Consider the following 25,419-nt stretch of genomic DNA (forward strand, 5'->3'; position numbering starts at 1 on the left):
CGTCCCTTGATGGGCACCTAGGTTGCTTCCACATCTTGGCTATTGTGTATAATGCCGCAATGAACATAGTGGTGCAAGTATCTTTATGCCTTTGTGTTTTCAAGTCCTTTGGATAAATACCCAGCAGTGAAATAGCTGGATCATATGGTAGATCTATCCTTAATTTTCTGAGGATACTCCAAACTGCTTTCCATAGTGGCTGCATCAGTTTGCACTGCCACCAGCAGTGAACAAGGGTTCCCTTCTCTCCACACCCTCTCCAACATTTGTTGTTTCCTGTCTTGTTAATTATAGCCATTCTGACCGGAGTGAGGTGATACCTCATTGTAGTTTTGATTTGCATTTCCCTGATAGCTAATGATGTTGAGCATCTTTTCATATGCCTGTTGGCCATATGTATATCTTCTTTGGAGAAATCTCTGTTCAGATCTTTTACCCATTTTCTAATTGGACTGTTGGGTTTTTTTTTGTTGTTGAGCTGTATGAGTTCTTTGTATATTTTGGATATTAACCCCTTATCTGATATGTGGTTTGTAAATATCTTCTCCCAATTGTTAGGTTGACTTTTCGTTTTGTTGATGGTTTCCTTTGCTGTGCAGAAACTTTTTAGCTTGATGTAGTCCCATTTGTTCATTTTTGCTTTTGTTTCCCTTGCCCGGTCAGACATGGGACTCGAAAATATGCTGGTCAGACCAATGTCATAGCACCTACTGCCTATGTTTTCTTCTAGAAGTCTCATGGTTTCGGGTCTTACATTCAAGTCTTTAATCCATTTTGAGTTGATTTTTGTGCATGGCGTAAGGGAATGGTCTACCTTCATTCTTTTGCATGTGGCTGTCCAGTTTTCCCAACATCATTTATTGAAGAGACTCTCCTTTCTCCATCGTATGCTCTTGGCTCCCTTGTCGAATATTAGCTGTCCATAAACGTGTGGGTTTACTTCTGGGCTCTCAATTTTGTTCCATTGTTCTGTGTGTCTGTTTTTGTGCCAGTACCATGCTGTTTTGGTTACTATGGCTTTGTAGTATAATTTGAAATCAGGGAGTGTGATACCTCCAGCTTTGTTCTTTTTTCTCAGGAATCCTTTGGCTATTCGGGGTCTTTTGTTGTTCCATATAAATTTTAGGATTCTTTGTTCTACTTCTGTAAAAAATGTTGTTTGAACTTTGATAGGGATTGCGTTGAATCTACTGATTGCTTTAGGAAGTATGGACATTTTAACAATGTTAATTCTTCCAATCCAAGAGCATGGAATATCTTTCCATTTCTTTGTGTCTTCTTCGATTTCTTTCAACAATGTTTTATAGTTTTCGGTGTACAGATCTTTCACCTCTTTGGTTAAGTTTATTCCTAGGTATTTCATTCTTTTTGTTGCAATTGTAAATGGGATTGTATTCTTAATTTCTCTTTCTGCTTACTTCATTGTTAGTGTATAGAAACACAACCGATTTTTGTACATTGATTTTGTATCCCGCAACTTGACTGTATTCCTTTATTATTTCTATAAGTTTTTTAGTGGACTCTTTAGGGTTTTCTAGATATAAAATCATGTCATCTGCAAAGAGTGACAGTTTCCCTTCTTTTCCAATGTGGATCCCTTTTATTTCTTTTTCTTGCCTGATTGCTCTGGCTAGGACTTCCAATACCATGTTAAACAAGAGTGGTGACAGTGGGCATCCTTGTCTGGTTCCTGTTCTTAGAGGGATAGCTTTCAGTTTTTCTCCATTGAGAATGATATTTGCTGTGGGTTTGTCATATATGGCCTTTATTATGTTGAGGTATTTTCCTTCTATACCCATTTTATTTAGAGTTTTTATCATAAATGGATGCTGTATCTTGTCAAATGCTTTCTCTGCATCTATTGAGATGATCATGTGATTTTTATTCTTCATTTTGTTGATGTGGTGTATCACGTTGATAGATTTGCGGATGTTGAACCATCCCTGCATCCCCGGAATGAAACCCACTTGATCATGATGTATAATCTTTTTAATGTATTGTTGTATTCAATTTGCTAGAATTTTGTTGAGGATTTTTGCATCTATGTTCATCAGTTATATTGGCCTGTAATTTTCTTTTTTTGTGTTGTCCTTGTCTGGTTTTGGTATCAGGATAATGTTTGCTTCGTAGAAGGAGTTAGGAAGCCTCTGCTCCTCTTCAATTTTTTGGAAGAGTTTGAGAAGGATAGGTGTTAAGTCTTCTTTGAATATTTGGTAGAATTCACCAGGGAAGCCATCTGGTCCTGGACTTTTATTTTTTGGGAGGTTTTTAATTGCTGTTTCGATCTCCTTACTGGTGATCAGTCTATTCAAATTTTCTATATCTTCTTGGTCCAGTTTTGGAAGGTTGTATGTTTCTAAGAATTTATCCATTTCCTCTAGATTATGCAATTTGTTGGCATATAGCTTTTCATAGTATTCTCTTATTATCTTTTGTATTTCTGAGGTGTCCGTTGTAATCTCTCCTCTTTCATTTATGATTTTATTTATTTGAGCCTTCTCTCTTTTTTTCTTGGTGAGTCTAGCTAAGGGTTTGTCAATTTCTTTTTATCTTTTCGAAGAACCAGCTCTTGGTTTCATTAATTTTATCTATTGTTTTTTAGTCTCTATTTGATTTATTTCTGCTCTGATTTTTATTATTTCCTTCCTTCTGCTGATTTTGGGCTTTGTTTGTTGTTCTTTTTCCAGTACCTTTAGGTGCACTTTTAGATTGTGTATTTGGGATTTTTCTTCTTTGTTGAGGTAGGCCTGAATTACTATAAACTTCCCTCGTAGAACCGCTTTTGCTGTATCCCACAGATTTTGTAGGCCCAGGATTTACTGAGCCTTTTTCTACCATTCTGCTCTTGGGCTGAAGAAGATATATAGCCTGGTAAAGGCCAGAGCTATAAAGACTTCTCAGGTTCATCCCCACTCCAGCCCCCTGGAGTCTCTGAGGCTTGTTGAGAACCACTGTGCTTTGGAACTGGGTGCTCTGAATGGATGCCAATCCAGACCAAAAGGAACTCTCTATCTATACATGTTTATACCTATGGCCACCAGAGGGCAGCTGAACTTTGGAGACTATTCCTGCCCCCTTCAAGGCTACCTCTCAATGGCGGGTTCCAAATTTCTTCCCATAACTTTGCCTTGGAGCCTAAAGTGCACCACAGGAAAGTGGGAAGCTTTTCAAATCACCTGAATAGACATAGACTTCAAGTTACCCCTCAGGCCAGGAGAATATCCAAGTCTGGCTGTTGTGATTTAGAGTCTTAGAATGTCAGCACTGGGAGACCCTTGGAGATTACCTGGGCCAGGGTTTGGGTTTTTTTCTGTTTTTGTTTTTTTGTGTTTTTTCTTTCTTCAAATTAAAGGTGCGACTCCTTTGGATAAAGGGTAGTGGTGATGGTTGACAGTGGGAGGCCCTGGACTCAACCCTGGCCTGAAGAGACGCCTCAGAATTCTAGAGCAGTGTTGTCCAACTTTCAGTCCTACCCAGAGCATCTATATCATTTTTACTACATCCACCAGCCAATGTGCTAATATTTATTTAATATTTTTCTTTAAATTGACTTACTTTTTTTCTTAAATAAATTCAGCCTCATCCTATGTATTATCATAGATTTAATGTCCTAGGCATGTTTCTTCTGATTCATGTTAAAATACATCCACAGCTATTGAAATTTGTTTCTGGTAACACCTAAAATTGTCTCATGTCCTTATATTACACTTTGGGAAATGACACCCGATGGCACCAAATAGCACAGTTGGGAAAGTACTGGTCCTAGTTTATTCTATTGTCAGATAAAGACCCTAAGAGACCCAGAAAGGATAAAAGACTCACCCAAGGTCACTCGGCGACAGGCAGAGCTGGAACTTAAACCCAAGTCTACTGACTCTGAATCCTTTGTTCTTTTCACTGTACCAGACTCCAAGGGAATTAGGAAGCCTCTCCACCATCCAGACTCTTGTATAGGAAGAAAGGAAAGAAGGAAGAAAGGGATGGAGAAGAAAACAGCTATTTGCTTACTGAATTGGGACTGGTACAGAAGCTGTGGCTCAGGAGGGCCAATGCAAGTGTGGTGTATAATGATTTCCCATGTCTCTCTTAGCCAAGTACTGGTGAGGTCCCATCTTCCAAAGCCGGGTCTTATTTGCTCATACATGCAACATAAAATTATAGGGCACCTATTATGTGCCTGAGAATACAGAAAGGAGCTCACATTCCTGCGGGTGAAACAGTTCAGTAAACAGCTGATTAGAGTGCTGGCATGGGGAGCTACAGTGTGCTACAAGAGCACAGAGGAAGGCTTGATAGGAGTGCGGAGGAGAAGAGTGGCACAAGCTCTGTCCTACACAAGTTCAGCAGCCCTAGTCCAAAGTCTCAATTTCCTATTCTCTTAACCATGGGGACTGATAGGTGTTAAATACTCTTCAAAGTCTGGAGTTTGCAACACACTGTCAGATAAAGGCCATGACCATGGAATCCTTTACTTTTTTTTTTTTACCACTGACATTTGTCACCAACGTCCTTTCCTTTCCCCTGCTCCTACATCTCATATGCAAACACAGAACCCACCCTCCAAATGGGAATGGACAAATGGAATGTGGCCAGAAACTCAACTCCAAGAGTACTGAGCTCTGGGCTGTGGCTCTTCCCAACCTCCTCCCCTGCCCAGACTTGTTCAGCACTTCATAAAGGAAGTGTTGGAAATGGGTCTGTAACTGATTAGTATCATCTGATTCCGTTAGCTCTATTTGGCTTTCCCTAGTTGGATGAGAAGCTGGGGATTCACCCCCACCCCCTTCACAGATGTGGCGCTTCCCCAGAAATAGAGTCATAGGGATTTTGTTGCTGATTGGCTGGCAGGGCCCAGAGGGCTACTTTTATCACCATCTCTACTCCCCCCCAATACCCCCTTCCCCCAAATCTCAAAGCCCTTAAAACTAGATCTTCTAATAGGAAGAGGGCCTGAAGTATTGTTTCTTTCACAAGTACCCCATGGGTTGGACTCCTCCCAGCCAGGGAAGTGATTTTTTTTTTTTTTTTTTGAGGAAGATCAGCCCTGAGCTAACATCTGCTGCCAATCCTCCTCTTTTTGCTGAGGAAGACTGGCCCTGAGCTAACGTCAGTGCCCATCTTCCTCTACTTTATATTTGGGATGGCTGCCACAGCATGGCTTGCCAAGCGGTGCCATGTCCGCACCCGGGATCCGAACCAGAGAACCCCGGGCCGCCGAAGTGGAATGTGCGGACTTAACCACTGCGCCACCGGGCCAGCCCCAAGGGACGTTTTCACCCTAAGGGAGCTCCATTGATGTGGGTACCAGGCTTGGCCCCCCTGCTAAAACTGGGGCTCCTGAGGCAATGAGTAGGGAGAGGGATAGAATAGTCACAGCACCAGGTTCATCTTCAACTGTCTCTCTCCACCTCTCCCTTCAGGACCTTTCTCTCTGTTTATAACTTTCTCTCTGGTTTCTTCTCACTCCATTTACATCCCCAGGGCCCTCAAGTTCCCCCATCCTCACCAATCTGATAGATTCATTTGTGGTGGAAAAATTTCTGGATGGAGATAAGAAAACCTGGGTTCAAGTCTTGGCTTTTTCACTTACTAGTTGAGTAACTTGGAACAAAATAATTTCACCCCTCTGAGCCTCAATTTCCCCTTTGCAAAATGGGCATGATAATCCCTAGCCTGACCACCTCAGAAAATTGCTGTACAGATCACAGGAGATATTGGACATAAAATTGCTTTGTGAATAGCCAATCACAATGCACATGTCAAAGGTGAAGGAGTCACTTCTCTTTGGGGACTGGTATATTGAAAGCGCATAACTTGAAGGAAGCAGCCACGAATATAGCATTTCAAATATCAGGGCAAGATGAGGATAGAGGGTGGAGGCTTGGGTCACTGTTGATTTTCTCATCATTCACTTGACAACCAATTATTAAACATGTACTATGTGTTAGGCACTCTTCTAGATACTGAAGATCTCTGCTCTCATGGAGCTGACATTCTACAAGCATGGCAGGGACCTAAGAAAAATAGCCCCTGTCGCTCCAGCCTAGAAAACTGAAACCAAGGTCTAGTTTTGAGCCTCAGAGTTATGGAACAGCTTTAAGTGACTTGATTTAATCCTTCCCTTACAAAATCTTTCAGCATTAATTCAACAATATTAACCATTTGCTGAGGCCCTGTGCAGATCCAAAGTAATATATGTCATGTATTCAACAAGTATTTAATCCAACAAATGTTTATTGAGTGCCTACTATGTGCTTGTCACTCTGTAAGTGTGGGAATAGTGAATGGAGGAGGGTGTACGGAATTAAACAAAGTGGATTTTCTGTCCTTGAAGAGATCCTAGACTAGTAAGGGAAGTAATTACAAAGAGATAGACCCCAAGACACAAAGCCGGAGTTGCTCTAAGAAATAGTTTAACCCAGTATTGGGTGAAAATAGATGCCCAATAAAAGTGAACTATTATAATTGAGGGCAAAGTGCTATGAGAATTCTGAGGAAACATTTATATGGCCTAGGATATGAAGAAAGCTTCATCAAAGAGGTAACATTTGAGGACTTTGAAGATAGAATAGATTTTTACTAAGTAAAAATGGAGATAAATTACTCACCAGATTGGTCACAAATAAAAGGATGATAGTTCCAAAAGGATAAATAAATGTTCAATAAACATATGAAAAGGTACTTGACCTTTTTAATCAGGGAAATGAAATTAAAACCACAATGTCATTTACACCAGAATAAATTAAATAAAAAAGATATACAGCACCAACCGTTGTCAAGGATGTGGAGCAACCACTAGTGAGAGTGCACATTGAAATAATCACTTCAGAAGACTGTTTGGCAGCATCTACTAAAATGTAAGGATATGCATGCCTTATGACCTAGTGGTTCCACTTCCTAAGTATACATCTAACAGAAATGCGTACATATGTGCAAGAAAAGACATGTTCATAGCAGCATTTGTATACAAACGTTCATAGCAGCTTTACTCATAATAGCCCCAAAGTAGAAACAACCCAGATGCCCATCAACTGGTAAATACAACACAAATATACTGGAATACTACCCAGCATAGCATGGCTGAATCTCAAAAGCATTATGCTGTGAAAGATGCCCTACTCAAAAGGCTACATAGTGTATCATGCCATTATCCCATTTATATGAATCTCTAGAAAAGACACAACTAATCCATGGTGGTTCTCTTGAGGATGAGGTGGGGGAGGGATTACCTGGGAAGGACCACGAAGGTAGTTTCTAGGGGTTTGGGTTATAGAGGTATATGCACTTGTCAAAACTCAGCAAATGTCCCCTTAAGATTGATGTGTTTCACTGCACGTAAATTTTACCTCAAAAGAAAAAAGAACCTGCACAAACACTGAACTCTAGTTAATAACATACATGCAGAAGCACTGGGGGAGAGATGTGTACTGATGCCTTCAATTTACTTTGACATGATTAAAAATTAAAATGGATTGATAGATCAATGGAGAGTTGGATAGATGGACAGATATTGATAAAGCAAATATAGTAAGATGTTAATGGTAGAATCCAGTGGTGGGTATACAGGTGTTCATGGTAAAATTCTTTCAATTTTGGGGGAGGGGTAAGTTGAGAAAAAGGAGACAAGGGCATTTGGGGGTGGTGAGGTAGAGAAGAGCTCTATGCTGATGTGCCTTAAATCTCGTTGTAGGAAGTGGCCCAGGAACCAACTGGAGAGTTGAACAGGGCCCCGATAATGAGGGGCCCAATGTGGTATCTCAGGAGTTTGGATTTTACCCCTTAGGCAGTAAGGAATTATCTCAGTTTTTAGGCAGTTGAATGACATAATAGGATGTAGTGTGGCATGGAGAAATGTCCCATGGTTAGGAACCAAGAGACAAGGGTTTGGGTCCCACTCATAGCATGACCTTGGGCAAGTGGGTTAACATCTCCAGGTCTCAGAAAGTTTTAACAAAATACAGTCCTCCTTTGTCCTCTCCTCCATCCAAAAAGAGGCCCTGGGAAAACTGAATTTAATCAGGCACAGAAGGAACTCTGTAAATATGTACTGAAGGAGAAAGATAAAATGCCTCTTCTTTGTCCTTCCTCTCCACTCAACTCCCTTGCCCCTGCCTCTTGCACCCTTGCCCCTGCTCCATTTGAACGATTTCTTCCTGCCCTTTAGCTGGCTTTCTTTATCTGCAGGGTCAGCAAGTTGGACTTGAAACTTGGCCCCTGGGCCAGAGTATATCAGTCACTCTCCTCTAACTCAGCTGCTGATACGTGATTCTGGTCCTAAGCCTCCCATCATTGTTTCGTCCTTCTGTCTCCTACTCTCTAGAAACTTCCTGTGCAAGGGCCTTGGGGTTCCTAAAGGCCCTAGGTCTGTGGCTGTCTTGGAGTCTGAGAAGTCACCCTCAAAGAGGTGGAACAGGCAATGTCTGAGAATGCAGGCACACAACATCTACTCCTATCATTCCCTCTGCTACCCTGAACCCCACCCCACCCCAACCCCAAGTCTCCCTCACCTTGCCCTCCTGTAGTCTTTTTGGCAGTTAGTGTCTCTACTACTGACCTGGTGCTAGGGCAGTTATCTTTCTGGATGTATATGACTTACCTTTTCAGCCAAACCACGAATTCTTAGAAGGCAAAATGAGAGGGGCAGGCAAAGGATATTATACACCTAGAGCACTTCCTAAATTGAACAAAACAAAACAAAAAACCTACCAAATGTAATACCCCAAAGCCTTTACTGAAAGAATCCTCTCCATGTGGTGAGGAACTCCCAGATCTCATCATGTCTCTGACACTTCACTTTACCCCCAAAGTTTCTCAGTGATTATTCTCCTTTAACAGTCTGACCCAAGAATGGGCAGAACCGTATGCCCCATAGAACAGATGAGATTAAGCTGAAATGTTCAACAAGACACTAATAAAGGGAAGGAGATTTTAAAAAATGGAAATGAACACCAACAGCACCACAGAGCTAGATAATGTGGCTTCAAAGATACAGCCTGCTCTTCAGGGCTAGCAAGTCCCAGTGTATAACAGTTGCTCAATAAATATTTGTTAAGTGAATGAATATCTATCCACAGTGGAAGTCAGACACTATTCCTGCCCTCAAGGAGCTTGGGTTCTAGTGAGGAGACATGTTAAATGAGCAAATTTAAGATAATTTTATAAGTGCTATGATAGAAAAGTGTAGTGGTTAAAATCATAGATTCTGGAGCCAGACTGCCACACTGTGAATCATAGGTCCTTGAGAAAATGATTAATCTTTCTCTGTGTCAATTGTAAAATGATGCCCCTACCTTATATGTATATATGTACATCATATTGCCTTCTACAAGGATTTGAGGTAATTAGAAAGAAAAGCTTAGATAATTTAGATGTCATCTTAATGAAATCCTTCCCTCTTTAGGCTTCAGTTTTTCCATCTGTAAAATGGGGAGATTTGACTTTGTGGAATGTCCCTTCCAGCTCTGACCTTCTGTGTTCTAGATTTGGTAATTGAACAAATGCCAAAGAACATACCAGGTTGTTTTCTTCTTTTTCCAATGAAAGCAATCTTCAAACTATCTTGCTGTTAACATTTATTAAACACTTACTACATGCTAACATTTATTGAGTACCTACTTACATGCTAGGTGCTATGCTAGGTGCTTTCCATATTTTATCTGCAATCTGCACAACAAACGTGAAGGATGAGCCTCATCTCTATTGTTTATGGGCTTTGTTACATCAAGTAGCTAAATTTATTTATTTATACATTTAGAGCACCTTCTTTGTCTCAGGTATTGTGTTAAATGCTCAGGATACAAAAAGAGGTAATGCTCACTCTCTGTTCAAGGAGGTCACAGTCTACGAGAGGAAACCGAGGTGGAACAAGGGCAAGGCCCATCCTTGCACTCCATTGTAACCATACACTTGAGACACCTCTGTTCCAGCCTTATAACAGTTCCACTTCTCAGGATAGGGAATTTTTTTAGCCAAGGTCTAGCACAATGTTTAGCACATAGTAGGCTCTCAATAAATGAATTAAAGAAAAGAATAAATTAATAAAAGGCCTATAAAAACCACTCCATTTCTCCCTTGGATATGATCAAGAAACCAATTCATTTCACCGTTTCTCTCACTTCAAGCATTACTGTTCTGTGCTAGCCCTCAGAGGGTTAAGTATTTCCTATCTTATTCTTTTCTATAATGCTCCTGCTGCTTCTGTCATCTTTTCCCCGTTATGCCTGCTCTAATAATAGACCAACTATTGAGCAGAATTGCTTCCTTAGCATTCAGGAAGCAGGCTCCATGCATATGGCCAATTGATTTGCTTTTAATGCACCTATTATTATGAATAGCCTGCTGGCTCAAGCCGAAATCAGGCTACGTACAGTATCTTTTCCCTTCCATGCCTCCACTTTGACCATCAGGTGTCAACATTCAAATTAGTTTCCCAGTAATATGGGTTCCCATCAGGACTCTTTCCTGATTATGGTCAAGAAAACCTGTCTTCTCTGCCTTTGGACTTCTTTTGCCACTACAAGAACATCCTGGCTCCCTTTCACAATCAATCCCACTTAACTCTTGGATCCAAGGCAATGCTGTGTCATCAGAACTCTTAAGTTACCCTCATAGAAATGAATAAAGAAAAGTGACTGAAGGAGGGAAAGATTATGAACTCACCTTCTTGAGAAAGCTCTCAATACATCATCCATTCTCAAGCAGTTAGGATGATTTAGGCACAGGGCAGCGGAATGATGCGAATGACCCACTGAGTTCCACTCTAGCCAGAAAACGCTACTGGAGAATGGGAGAGGCCCCAAGCAAGGAAGTACGCTTGGCCTAAAATAGAGAACATCGGGGACAGAAGGGCTTTCAGTGGTCATCTGGTCCAGTGAGTCCCAAGCACTAATCTGCAGAACCATGACAGCCTGTGACATTTTCATCAGTCTGCTGACACATGAGAAAAATTAGTGCCAACTGACCTTTCTTGAGAAACACTTTCCTCAGTAAAAGACCATGTCCTTTCTACATTTTCTATATTTCGGTGTTAAAATACAATTTAATTAACAATATGATAGTGATGATACATGTCCTCAAGTGGCAACATTAAAAATTGACATCCTTATGTTGGTCCCCAAAGTTTTGGGAGAAATTTTAGACAAATTATACTTGGCTTTGAGATCCCAATTTTGGGTTATTATTGTTTTGGTCTAGTGGTTTCAAAACCTGGCAGTGGATCAGTGTTACTAGGAGGCTTGTTATAACTATATATTCCTGGCTTCCACCCCCGATATTCTTATTCAGCAAATGTGGAGTGGGACCCAGGAGTCAGTACTTTTACAAAATTCTTTAGGTGATTCTGATGTGCAACCAGGATAGGGATCCACTGCTCTGCTTTACCAACTAGTATGAGTAATCAAGGGCATAAATATTTATTTATTTATGGGCGTATTTCTGTCAGGGACAGAAGGAAAGCACATTCTTTCTTGCAGTATAAACCAGAGACCTTCACTGGGGTTTCCCTAGATCCACAGTCAGACAAGTAAAATAATTTAAAGGGCTTACAGGGGCCACACCTCACTTATTTGTCATGAGCATGAGCCAAGCTGAACAAATCTATACATGGTAGGTGCTCTCTAAAGATTTGCTGCTATCGATGATGTTTGTTGACCAAATCTGATTTAGAAATCTGTAGAGAAAATTTCATTCGTCTCCAGATCCTAGCCCTTTTTCTACACCTCACTCTCAACATTCTCTCATCCTTTACATCCTTCCCTTCTCTTTTTCTCAATCTCAAAATGTCTTCACCAAGTCGAATGGAGTCCAATTCAATAAATGGTAGTTGTAATTATTAGTATTTTCCACTAGAATGTAAATTTCATGAGGACAAGGACCATTGTATGTTCGTCCCCAGTGCCTGACATTGTGACCGGCACACAATAATTGCTTAATAACTATTTGTGAAATGAATGACTGAATGATATGACAAAAGCAAGAGGCATGCCTCTCCACTTCAAGACTAACCCCGCTATCTGCTTTGTTGAATCCACTCTGGAGATTTCAGTAAAGGCATAAAATCTCAACTGGAGAATTGTGAGGAGAATGGGCGATGAGGGCTGAGAGACCAACAGATGCCCATAAGTTATGAAATGGTGGGTAATCCAGTGTGTCTGGAGCCTGGTAAGAATGGGAGAAAAGGGAGGGGAGAAAATGAGAGAGGTACTAGACAGATTGAATATGAGCACCTGAGAAACAGGCACCATGTCTTTTTGTGTCCTTGGTATTTAGTAAAGAGCCTGGCATGTAAAGGGTCTTAGTAAATACATGCTGAATGAATGAGGCTCATCCCAAACCATAAAGGACTTTTTATGCCTGGCTGAGGAATTTAAGCTGAAGGATCAAATGGAGAATCATTGAAAGTGTTTAAACCAGAGAAGTGTCATGATTAAATTGTATTTGAGAGCTGTAACTAACAGAATTGTGTGGAAGGAGAAGAAACAGGAAGCCACAGGTACCTCAGACCCGATTTGGCTCCTAATTCTCAATCTCCATTAACCCTCTCACCAGCCTTATCTTCACTCAAGCAAGAAATGTCACCATCATTTTTGCATCTTTTTCCCCCACTACCCAAATCTATCAACTTCACCATAAGAATGGTTCCATCACAGAGCCATCCCCTTGTCTTCATCCCCATAGTCAAGCCCTATTTCACATCATCAACAATTTTTTTCACTTGCTTCATTGCTTTTTTTTCCCTTGCCTCTTATCTTTCCAAGCCATAGTAACTTTCTACACTGCTGCCAAAGTTTTCTTTCTAAAATGCAGATCTGATGTTAGTCTCCTACTCAAAAATCATCCGTGGCTCCCTTGTATATACAAAATAAAGCGTAAACGTCTCATTTAATAAGTCTGTGAAGTAGGTATTAACTCCATTTTGCAGATAAAGAAACTGCAGCTCAGAAAGGGAAAACAACTTGCTTAGGATCACACAACTATGCAACAGTAGATTCAAGATTAGAATCCAGGTCTCCTGATGCCAGTGCTCTCGCCATTATAAAGTACCTTCTAAAGAGGGGGAAAATGGTAGGTACTACATGTATTGCTAGAATGGTGGGATGGTGGTTATGCAATCCTGTCTCCTGAGTGAGGCACATACTTTGAAGCTCACACAAAGGAACAAATTGCACTGTTCTAAATTTTAATGGCTTTGTAAACTCAAACAACTGACTTAACCTCTTAGAGCCTGTTTCCTCACCTTATAAGACAAGGACAAATCATCCCAACCTTATGGGCTTGTTATGAAGATTATATGAGATCATGCATGTAAAGGACTAGCATAGCGCTAGGTTCACAGGAGATTCTCAGTGGGTGTCATCACCTACCCTTACCCCCACTCCAGCGATCTAAAAATCCATTTAGTGAGGAAAATAGAATTTAGACAGCAGGAGTCTGAGATGGGGTGCAAGACTCCAGGGACTATCCCTAGTTCTGGGGTTGGAAATAATCCTTTTCAGGACCTTAATCAGGTTCCCTGCAAATGGAAACCAAGGCTAATGCTCCCCTGGGGCAACAGTTGGTCATGGGGATGGTGAGACCCCTGACTAAAAAGCAAATCTTTAGCCCCAGTGCCCATAATATCCATGATTTGTCACTTTTCTTGGCTGAAGCATTGTGGATTTTTATTAAAATGCAAATGTTCCCTGGGAGAGACAGCATACATATTAAGTTTCGGCCTGATTAGCTTTTCACTTACCTCTTTCTATGAGTAGAGTCGTCCCATGCTTCTGTGTTTTGTCCCTCTCAGGCAGGGACATCCCTCCCCCGGACCCCCCACCCCCAGCCTGTTAGAATCCTTCTCAACATTCAAGGCCATCACCTCCTTCAGAAGCCTACTTGTGATAGCTCAGCCAGATCCTGCCTTCCCTCCTCTGTCCCTCTCCCCAGGAGCTCCTGGCCCTAGAGTCTTGCGGTGAAGCTCAGGGAGCAAGAGGCTTTGCTGTATGGAGACCTGCCTTGAATTCCAGCTTGTACTTGACTTGTCCCATGACCTTAGGCTAATAAACGCCTTGACTTCGTTGAGCCTCAGGTTTCCTGCTTGGTAAAAGCAGGTGATAATAATATTTAGCTCAGAGCAATAAGGGACAGTGCTCTGTTCGCTTGAGCAATGCCTGCTCTGTTGACTGATTTGTGAATTTGGCCGATTCCTCCCCTGGCACGGCAAACTCCTCGAGATACATCTATCCTACCGCCCAGCTCAGCCCGCCCTCAAGTACTTAATGACTCTATGTTTGTGGGCATCTGGCGCAGCCCTGAGCTGCATTTTCACCGGCCATTCAGTCTTTTCACTCAGCAAGAAGGTTAATGAGATGCTGCGTAGAAAGGGCTTGGCGCTTGCCTGCCAGCTCGTGGGGAGCGGAGTAGCTTGGTAACCACACCGCGACCTCATGATTAGTGCATTAGACGCGCGGGCCCTTAGGGGAGGCAGAGCTTCCCGGGATCGCCGGGCCGACCCCGAGGGCTGGGTACAGCTGCTCACTCTGGCTGGGAGCCGGGCCGCCCGCAGGGCAGATCACCTCTCCCGCCCCCCAGGACCCGCACGCTCTCTGGGGAACAAACTCTCCCTTACCCTCGCGGGGCTGGGGCCTTAGTCTGGGACATTCAGCGGGACTCCAATGTCTCTATGCCGGAGGTGGGCGGAAAAGGGCAGTGGGTGCCGGGAAGACCTCCCTCCGCCAGCGGCTCGGCCCAGTCCTGAGCGCCTGAAAAGCGGCGGCCGAGTCCCGAGGGACCAACCCAGCCGGGATGTCCGGGGCCCGGCGGCCCTTGACCAAACTGGCGACTCGACCTGGCCCCGACTCCTAGTCCCCCAATGCGGGACAGAGAGCCGGGAGGAGCCTTAGCTGAGCTCCGGCTCCCACCCCGCCTGGGCCCGGCCCCCTCCGGTGCCACTGCGCCTCCCTCCCTCTTCCTGGCCCGGCCCCCGGCCCAGACCCGGCCCTCTACGGCTCCTCTGGGCTCCAGGTTGGCGCAAACAAAGCCCTGATTGACTGCCCGGAGGGGCGGGACTCGCTGCCGGGCCGCCTCCTCCCCTCCGCGCCCCGCCAGGGATTTGCCGGGAAGGGGAAGGGGGCGGGGGAGGGGAGATACTGAGGGGGCGTTGTGCGTAGGCTGTGGGGCACTGAGCCCCAGTACTCGAAAAGATTGTGCCCACTCTGTGTCCGAAGTCTGGGCTGTCCCCTCCAGGTCGTCCCCTTCCAGCCCAAGGCGGGACATAGGGACTCCCAATGAAGGGTAGGGTGGGGTCTCTCACTGGCCAGCTCTCATCCTGGGGTCCCCGGGGCCGCAAGTTCCAGGCTGCTTGTGAGGCAGGGGGGAGTGAAAGCAAAGCGCAGGCTGGGTCTTCCCTGAGTATTCTGGGTTGATCAATACTCGTTTGGAGCTTGCGGAGAGGAGAGGGCAGGGGAAAAGGATAGTTTGTGCTCTCGTTTTTGCATTTTAACTCCCCTTCTACTGGGCATCTGGACAAGGAGGACAGGATTCAGTAGTTTGAAAAGGGAGTTGAGGGAGGCAGCGACGGCTAGAGTAGGTAGGCGAGTATGAGGAGGAGGAAGGGCTGGGGAGAAGAGGGAGGCTGTAGCGGCCGCCTGTTGAGGGAGGAAGAAGTGGGGGGGGAGTGGAGGAGGAGGGGGAGGAGAGAGATGACATGGGGAGAGGAGGTGGGGTGGACGGGGGAGGAGAGGGAGAGGGCTCGAGGGACCGTCTGTCGCGGGACAAGCTGGCCAGCTGGGGCGCAGAGCCGGGAGGAGGAGGCAGCGGCGGCAGTAGCGCTTGGAGCAGCAGCAGCAGCAGCAGCAGCAGCAGAAACAAGTACCAGCCACACAGCGGCTCCTCCGGCCCGAGCAGCCACAGTCCCCCGACCGCGATGGCGCTGCAAAGCCCGGCGAGCGAGGAAGCTAAGGGGCCCTGGTGGGAGGCAGACCAGGAACAGCAGGAGCGGGTGGGTAACCCCGAGCCAGAGCCGGAGCCAGAGCCCGAGCCCGTGCCAGTGCCCCCACCCGAGCCCCAGCCAGAGCCCCAGCCGGAGCCCCAGCCCCTACCGGACCCTGCACCCCTGCCGGAGCTGGAGTTTGAGCCCGAGCCGGAGCATGAACACGAGCCCACGCCCACCGTGGAGACCTGCGGCACGGCGCGCAGCTTCCAGCCTCCCGAAGGTGGCTTTGGCTGGATGGTGGTCTTCGCTGCCACCTGGTGCAACGGCTCCATCTTCGGCATCCAGAACTCCTTCGGGATCCTCTACTCCATGCTGCTGCAGGAGGAAAGAGAGAAAAATCGCCAAGTGGAGTTCCAAGCAGGTGAGTGGCCCAGTGCGCCCCACCTGGCATTCTAGGCAAGGATGTCCGCTCCCGCTGCCGCTGACTCCATATCTCCTGGTCCAGGCGCCCCTCCAGCGCGCCACTCCAGCTCCTTCCCCTTGCTCCTTGCCCATGGCGCTGGTAAGGCGCGGGTTGCGGGGCTCTGAGCAGCCTTGGCTGTGGAGATTAGGCGAGAGACGTCCCGGGGGTAGGACCTGGGACATTCATTGATCACAGGCAAGGAATGAACTTTTTTGCCCTGGGGCAAATCCAGACGCACCTTTTGGGTTTGTTTAAAGTACTCTGACCTTGTGTATGGGGCGGATATATTTGAAGAATGTTTGTGTTTTTGTTTTTGTTTGGAGGCGGGGGCGAAGTCATGGAGAGAGAAGAGAGTTGGGAGGCTGGGAAGGCTTTGAGAGAAACACCGTACTGCAGATCTCCGCAGGAGCCCCTGTTGCTGTGCGGGGAGCAGAGGGGTTTTCTGTTAGAAAGACTTTAGGAATCCTGGTGAGTCTGAGCGAAGAGTCAAACACATGGCAGGCGTGTGTGTCCGCAGGAGAGAGAGGAAAGGAATGAGGGAGTGCGAGTATGGTTGTGGGCGCGTCTCTTTGCCCGCCGTGGTTACGGCCCAGCCGGGCCCGGCAGCTCTCTGCCACTCTTAGGGAGCGAGTGGATCTCCGTACCCTCTGAGTTGAACCCCAAAGCAGGCAGGGAGGGGGGCTCCTGTCGGAGAGGCGTGAGGCAGCTGACAGGCTGGGCCTTGCAGCTTACTCCGCGCCGCCTCCAACCTCAGCCATGCCCACCCTGGCCCCCCGCGCGTCTCCGCTATCTGCGGGGTGCATAGTTCGGCCTTGGCCGGAATGCTGGCCTCCACCCTTCCCGCTTTCGTGTAGGGCTGACTTGGTCTTTTTCCCTGAGAAGAGCAGGGCTGGGGGACACAGCCCTGGCTCTCCAGGCCCGCAGCCGCAGGACCGCAGGCTCGCGCGCTCCTCGCAGTGAGCCCGCCCATGGGCTTGGAGAGTCAGAGGAGCCATTCCGCTTTCTCAGCAAGCCACCGGCGAAGCCCCTCAGCAGTTCTGATGAGGAGTCTCGGGAGGGAGCCAAGGGACTTGGGATGCGTTCTCCCTCGAGGCTCACTCCCTCTTGTGGCTCCTCAGGACAGCTCCACTCGCGACCTGCCTTAAGTTCGCGGCTCAGAATACGTGGCTTTTCAGAGTGTTGCCCTGGGGCTGAAGGGTTCCCTCCTCTCGCCACCCCTAGCACGTACTTCTGCTGTTCTCTGAGGGGTCTGGGGATTATTCGGTGAACATAGAAATCTGGAATTCTGGGGCGTCCACCTGTGGATTCCCTAGACCCTTGGAGAGCCTCTCCTACCTCTTTCAACCAAGGACTCTTTTTTTTTTTTTTTTTAGTTTGAAGCTTCGCTGGGCTGCCTTTGAAGAAGGGGTTTTGGGGCTCTTGGTGCCTCTGACCTTGTGACCCATTGGCGCCGAAATGTGCGGGCCCCACTTTAAAGTTCGAGTGTGCATCAGTGGCTGTCTCAGGACTGCCCGGGCCACATTGACACCTGAGTGAAGGTGGTCCCTGGACTGTGTGGAACAACTTTTGGGGGGAAGGTCATTGCCACACATACCCCTGGGACTACCTTTTCCCTGCTCTCATGCAATTCAGGGGCTCTTGGGTAGGCAGCCAGGGTAAAGCCTCTGGCTGTTGCCTAGGTTACCTCGCAGGGCACCTGTTGAGCTTTGCCCTGTGGTTGAAGGCAGGCTGTTGGCCTTTCAGGCCAGTGGCAAAGTCTGGGCGAAACTTCAAGGGGGGTAGTGGAGGATGGGCTGAAGCTAGGCCCTGGCATTTGTGTGGTGTAAGCAGGCCTAGAGCTGGGGCCTTAAGGGTGTGTAATAAAACTTGGAAAAACCACTATTTTACCAGGAAGAGGTTCACTGCTGGGGAACAAACTTCAAAGTAGGTGATCATAGGGGACTCAGAGGGAGGGCTGGCTGGGACTTTCCGGTCAAGACCTCACAGTGCAGCTGGGAAGGGGGGTATGGTGGGCTGTGCAGAGGTGTGGCTGATTTGTACTCTGACAAGGATTAAGTCCATTGAGGGGCTGGCGTTAATGGTTTAAATTATGATGAGTATAGGTCAGGAAGGGACAGAAAGGAATTTGGTATGTCCCCAGGGTCTCAGAATACTTTGACTTGTGTCTTTGCTGTGGTGCATCTTGAATTCATGAAAGTTATATTTGATACTGGAGGCTCTCAGGAACACCTCAGTTTTTATTTGGAAAAATTCAGGAACACCCACCACATTCCTGAACTCCTAGAAAATCTCATTCTCAGCACTACCTTTCTTGAGCCCCCCAGCATTCCCAAGCAACCATTCAGATCCTGAGATTCCAAATGTTTCTCTGCCTCCACACACTTTCTGTAATTTACCCCAAAGTTCCCAGACCTGTGCTGCAGCGCTGGTGTCTCAAAGGGACAAAAGAAACTAGTAGAAGCTTGCTAAAACCTTTATCAGCCAGTATTTGCCCAATAGCCATTCTGGGGAACAGGGAACATACACCTTCATAGTCAAGGAGGTTGGTGCATTGTCCATTTTTATTAATGTGGTGCATTGTCCATTTCTACTAAAATATGGCATGACTTCTATGTCTGAAAATCTGTGAATCTAATCTTTGGAGGCACCACACAACCCAAATTCTCTTTGGCTAGGCCTAATATCTTCACAGCCCTAAAGCTGCACTGATTGGCTTAATGGGTCTAAGGTTCTGCAGATGGTTGGGACTGTCGTGAGAGAGCCCCAGAAAAAGGCTGTTTTAATCTTTGAGGGCTAAGTCCACATTAGAGGGGTCTCTGGACATTGGAAAAAGCCGTGGAGAGAAGAAGGGAAGTACAATTCAGGCCATTCTAGAGCATGCAATGTAAAGTCTTTATGGACTCTGTGATGTGTACAGCTCTGTGGTGGCCCTAGCAGTATATCTTGTCCTTTGTCTTTACCCGTTTTGAAAGGGAAGCCAACTTTCTCTGGGTCTTAGGCCTGGAAGGACTGGCAGGCAAAAGGTTCCTGAGATGGGGGCAAGTGACCAAAGTCTGATTTAGAGAAAAAAAGATAAGTTCAGGAGAAAAATATTTTTGCAAAACTCGTAGGAAATTTGGGAGTCCCCCAACCCAGACCAAGCAACAGACTGGACAGGGGCAACCAGGCAATTTGGTGGAAAGTATAGCATGGCTTCCTGGGATGAGAAGGGAGCCTTTTGAAGGAAAGAGGAGCAAGGTGTCATTGCTTCCAGGCCCCAGCTCATTATTGGAACCCTAGTGAGTTGGAGCTGGTATAGGGTTGGGATTGGGAGTTCAGGGGACACGGCGGAAGAAGCCAGAGTGGTTAACATTGGCTCCAAGCTTATGTCTTTTTGAATGTGCTCCAGAGTAAACCCACTACCCTGCACTTTCCACCTTGACTGCCAGTCTAGCACTGAACCATAAAATATCATGGAGGCATCTTTTATTGGGCAGTTTATAAGCATGGCCCTTGTAGGCTCCCAAATGGAGGGAGTGGGGCTAGGGCTGTCACCACCCAAGGAAAGGGGCAGTGGTCAGGAAGGTTTATGACTGGGCACAAGATAGTTCAGGCTCATGTGCCACTCTGATGGAGACAGAATTTTCTAGGCATGGAAAAAATGGTACCCTCAGCCTCTGGACAAACAAAGAGTCCCAAGGATGGGTGGGGTCAGGGGCAGATAAGGCTTTCTCTGCCTCATCTTAGGGGCTTTCATTGTTTGGTTCAGTATCTCACTGGGCTGACCACTAAATCGCTGACTTTGGGAACCAGTTATCTTTTGAGCAAATCTGCCAATGTCCTGCCTTTGACTGCAGGCTTTTGCCTACTGTCCAGAGAAGCTAGATTAAGTTGGTTCAGAGCCTGCTATGGAGCTTTGGACCACAGGGCCATTGGCCAGGCATCTTTCAAGTCACTCCTCTGCCTCTTCTGCAACAAAACTGGGTCCCAAACTGAGACCTTGACTCATATAGGAAGGAATGAAGAGGAGAGGTTGGGGTATTTGGAGGACAACCAGAAGGATGCTTGTTTGAGCTGGAGTAGCTGGTTGAGGCCGGATCCCTGGCTCACTGTCCAGTGCCCTCAAATGCTCATTCTAAGTCTAAATCTGGCCCCCAAGGGGCTGGTGATCTCAATAATACTAGCTAGGCAGTGGCTAGGACTTAGAAAACTTGTGCCCCTGACTTTCTCTGTGACTTTGAGCAGGCACTTTACCTCTCTGTACCTCAATTTACCTATCTGTAAAATGAAAGGGTGTGACTAGGTGGACTTTCTAGCTCCATAGATAGATGGCCATTCTATCTTTCTAGAATTATATGATATTTTATTCTTCACTATTCACCTGGCATAAATTTTGACTTATTCAGACAAATGGAAATTTGTTAATCTGCCTGAAGGAGGGTGTGGACAGATTGGGGGGAGATTGGGAAAGTAATGAAAAGCCATATAGATATCATTTTCCCATGTCATGTGTATTTAGACTATGGGGCTGCTCATATATACCGATGTGAGTGAAAAGACCCACTCCTTTTTACTCAGTATGTAAAGGCAACTCTGAATGTACAGCTGCTTCTCTCAGAATGCCCTGCTCAGCATAGAAATGGGCCTCCAAGAGAATTCCCTCAATTTAGCCTGCTGCAGGCTAGCAGAGTGGGTCTGTATGCTGCTGTTTCCCAGCATTTGAGCCTGTTCTTAAAAAGCGTTAAACTTCAAGGATTCCTTTAAGCTTCAGTTTGGACCCCTCTCCTGAAACTTAATTTCCCATAGCTCATTCTCATTTCTCAGAAATGCATGGTTAGTGTGACCTTGGTTTGCTGTTACTTCAGGATAAAAGAGTAAAACGTAATGCAATACAGTGTTTTCCTTCAGGGGACTTCAGAAAGAGCATCTTTATAGCTGGCTCAAGGCTGCTGCCTGGGTCCCATTGTGGGGGGAAAGGGAAGGCTGCTGCTTGTGATCCTAGAGAAAGCCCTATTGGGTATCCGCAATCCCTGGTCAACTTCAGCTTCACTCAGGGCTTAGCTGAGTGTGGCTACTGAGGTAGCAGGCAGAGAACTCTCTCTCCTTTTCCCTGAATTTATACTGCTTGTCACTGGAAGTATTTTCTCCAGACAAGCAGCTGGACCATCAACATTTGCAGAAATCTGTAAAGGATGCCATCTCAACGTCTTGAGCGGACCAGTTTCCCAGGAGGGTGTGCTCCTTTTCCTACCAGCATCTTTTTGTTTTGTTGCATTTTGAAAAGAAAGAAATCATTTACTCTTTTTAGATTGTGCGAAAGATGGAGTGGGATTGCCTGTCTTGAAGGAACTGTCTCACCTGGGATTTAATGAGCAAACCTTAGAGAAAAGGCTTTATTCATAAAACACACACACACACACCCCATACACCTCAAGCCATGGATTTATGGATATTCTATCCGAAAAAAGTCTTTTCCCATCTGTTATAGAATCAGGTTTAACCTAACAGAGGCTTCTGTAGGGGTTATGGGGGACTAGCGCAAAGGACCCGGACTGGGAAACTTGTTAGGTGAGAGTGATGGAGAGAATATGGGCAGCCTGGGTTTGTACCTCTTGGCTTGGACCCCTTTGCAACTCCCTAACGGTGAGGCTTGGAAACATTTGTTGCAAGTTTGTTTCTGCCTCTACCCTTTGCTTATCCTGGATCCTTTTCAGTACTCAAAGGCTACTGGGAAGGGGATTTAGGACGCTCTAACCCTCTCCCATTTTAGGGGTGACAGAGGACTAAGCCGAGGGGCATTTAATCACCTGCCTTGAAAGTGGGTGCTGTGGTTACTAACATGGAGTCATTTGGCACCTACTTGTGGGTGGGGTATTTGGCCTGTTTGGGTGGCTTGAGGAAGTACATGCCTCTTCACTCTGGTAGTCTTGTCTTTCTCTATCCTCTACTTTGCTCCAGTTTCTGGGGTTGGTAGGAGAAGAAGGGACAAAATTGGCTGTCCCAACCACATATTTTCTTGGCTCCTCCTATTTTCATAGTGCATTTGTATCGCCTTTGCTAGATATGCCACCCCCTTTCCTTCCAGTATTGTTCTCTATCTTCTGTCTTTCCCTTGCTCAGTTAGAGAAACTGCTGGAGTTTTGGATGTTGTACAGGCCCAACCCCAGCCTGGATCTCAGGCCCACTCCTACACATCCTATAGAGGCCTCTCTTTCTTTTTCCCCTTTCTCCCCTCTCTTACTCTCCACTTTCTGGGGGAAGAGTGACCTTTTAGAGAGCACTCAAGAGTGTGGAAGCCATCACCTCTGGATTTTTGCAGTCAGATAGCTGCTATGAAACCCTTTTTGTCATTTCCACATTTCCTCTTTTCATAGCCCCAGGACCCCAGCCAAGGAGAGAGTATTGTAGCAGGTCTTACCCAACAGTATTCAACAAATGTCCTGTTCAGTTGCACCCCTTTCTCTTCGAATCCTCACTATTGTTGTTCCCCATCTCTTGGACCAACTGAACCTCCAGAGATTTCAGATTGGTTTTCAGTACCTTCAGGGGTTCTAGATAGAACAGAAGTCTTCAGTCTATTTTGAGCTCCTATCATCTCTATTCTTGCCAAAATATACTGCAGAATTTATTGTAGAGGAGTTGGAGAAGGGAGGAGACAGACACCCAAGTCCTAACTAGAGTCAAAAGTGCCTTTACTGAGGGTGGAGAGGGAGGAAGTGAAGCTCCCAGGTTAGTTGCTTCCCTGCTTCTATGCAGCTGAAGGGAAAAGAAGAAGGGAAATGTCGCTAAACAATTTGCCCCCACACAATCTCTTTGCCCAAATTATTATGTGGATCTGCCCACCTACCCTCTTACCCAGGCTGGAAGAATATGGACATGCATCCGTGCATCCAGACCTGTGTGTATGTGTGTATAGCTGGGTGTGTGACGTCTGTCTGGGCCAATTAGCACAGTTGCTTAGAACATGATGCCATAGGTCACAGGTTCAGTCACTTGTTCAGGTCACTGACCTTCTCACAAAGAAAAGAAATTTCTTCTGTTCCCCACCCATGCCCCTCATGTGTGGTTGCCACTAATCCCAGGGGGACCGGGCAGAAGTATGGAGATGACTCCCTATGAGCCCTCCTTGCTACTGGGGAAAAGACTCAAAGCACACAGCCTAGTGATGGCTTCTCTGCTGCATTCCACAGTGTGATTTTGACTTCTTCGACCTCTTTGATTTACTCGTATAGGACTATGAAGGATCACATGACATTGTGTATGTGAAAGATCTTTTTTAGCTCCTTGCTTCTGTCAAGTGTAATAATAATAATAATAATAATAATAATATTTATTTAGCATTTAGCAATTAACTCTGTGCCAGGAATCATATTAAGCACTTTACACGTGCCAACTCATTTTAATTCTCAACAACCCTCTGAGTCAGGTACCATTATTTCCTCCATTTTGCAGATGAAGAGACAGAGGCACAGAAGTTTAGTAACTTGCTTAAACTCATATAGCAAATAATGGCAGAGCCAAGATTTGAGCCCAGACAGTCCGAGTTCAGAACTCTTGCTTTTAGATATCACCCAATACCTAGTAAACACTGAAAGACTGGGTCGGGGCAGCTACCAAGGGGGATTGCTGCAGAGTTTTTCATTCCTGTAGCCTCAAGGCATCCTTATGACTAAGGGATAAAAGGAGACGACCAAGAAAGGGTTTAGTCAAAAATCTCTGACAGTCTTGTGATACCCGACATACCCCTCTAACCACCTATCTTACTTCACCCAGAGTTATGATCCTTGGGTTCAAAAAGGGCCAGAGAAACAGTCTCTTTTTAGTTGTTTAGCACTGAACAAGTCACAGAATCTTTCAAGTCTTCAGAATTCTCATCTGCACAATGGGATTAACAGTATTTACTTTTATAGGACTATGAAGGGTCAAATGAGATTGTGTATGTAAAAGATCTTTGTAAATTGTGAAGAGGTTGTGTTGTTATTATACAATAACCTTTTCCAGCCCCTAGAAATTGGGTTGCTATACCTTTCTCCAAATGTTTCTGGAAGAGGAAGCAACCCCTCATCCCTGTCTCCCACCTCCTCACTCCAGTTTTCCCCATCTCCCCTCTGTATTCTTCTGCAATTTGACCTGGGTGTCCTGTAGCTAAGGACCGGCTGTGTTTTTTCATTCCTTAATTCTCTAAGAGCCTAGGGAGAGGAGGGGCCAGATCCCAGGTCATATACATTCAAGGAAACAAGGCATGTTGGAATATTTACAGCTCTTGGCAGGAGCTCACAAAACTCCTTATGAGGTAAGGACTGAATTTTTGAGTAAAAATTGCTAGGGATTGGGGCAGATGGTGGGTGGAGTTAGGGTGTCACTTCCTCCCAAGAGTTTCTCACAAAGCCTCTGTGCTCCTGCAGGTAGTGAAAAAGAAGGAAAGGGATATTTAGCATCAGAAGCTCTGAGCCAAGGGACATTAAACATAGAAGGGGCTTTGCTCCTTTGTATCCAGTTTTGGAGTGGGCCAATTTCCTTGTGTTCTATACAGGATAGCCCCAGAGAACAGAGGCTGCAGAAGGCCAGGGGCCTGGAGGAGGACTGCAATAGTGGTTTTGAGCAAGCTTTTCAGTGACCACTTAGGGAGCCTCCGTTAAGATCAACCAGGAACCAAATAAGTATGGAAATGTTTCTCTTTCTTGTTGCAAACAACAAAACAAAATCTCCAAGCCCTTCTTTGAGACTAAGATTTCAAATATGCTACGACTTACCATCTTGGTTTTCAGTTATTTAAATGTCTGAGTTGGAAGGCATTTCAGAGACCACCTAATCCTACCCCATCTGGTTCTCATTTTACAGGTAGAGAACCGAGATCTGGAAAGATGTGAGTTCAATCAGCATTAGGTGCAGATGATTGTAGTGGAGGTTGGTTTGTAAGAGAGGTGCAAAGGGTGGGGCTTCTGGCACCCTGGGAGTTCCCCTATTCAATCACGGGCGTACTGCCCCCTTCATCTCTCACTGAACTTTTCCAAAGTCAATCCTTAGGCACTACTTTGTGGAAAGAGATTTATTATGATTTAATAAG

General features: G+C 45.7%; 1 protein-coding gene and 1 long non-coding RNA gene across 3 annotated transcripts in view; one reads left to right on the forward strand and one right to left on the reverse strand.

The window, feature by feature from the left end:
* The window catches only part of LOC138921869 (uncharacterized), a 106,660-nt gene extending 91,743 nt beyond the window's left edge, over positions 1–14,917 (reverse strand). Inside the window, exons 1-2 of the long non-coding RNA XR_011434817.1 lie at positions 13,733–14,917; positions 10,660–10,818 (exon numbers count right to left, since the gene is read on the reverse strand). This is a non-coding gene — a long non-coding RNA (uncharacterized lncRNA). The remainder of the gene's footprint in view (positions 1–10,659; positions 10,819–13,732) is intronic.
* A 195-nt stretch (positions 14,918–15,112) lies between these two features.
* Positions 15,113–25,419, forward strand: part of SLC16A2 (solute carrier family 16 member 2) — a 99,067-nt gene continuing 88,760 nt past the window's right edge. The window contains exon 1 of one of the 2 annotated variants that reach the window (XM_001504975.5): positions 15,113–16,331. In XM_001504975.5, coding sequence (XP_001505025.3) covers positions 15,683–16,331 — 649 coding nt within the window. In that variant the 5' untranslated portion in view covers positions 15,113–15,682. The remainder of the gene's footprint in view (positions 16,332–25,419) is intronic. The other variant, XM_014728983.3, reaches the window with a different exon arrangement.

The sequence above is a fragment of the Equus caballus genome, chromosome X (genome assembly GCF_041296265.1).
Source record: "Equus caballus isolate H_3958 breed thoroughbred chromosome X, TB-T2T, whole genome shotgun sequence".
NCBI classification, from domain to species: domain Eukaryota; kingdom Metazoa; phylum Chordata; class Mammalia; order Perissodactyla; family Equidae; genus Equus; species Equus caballus.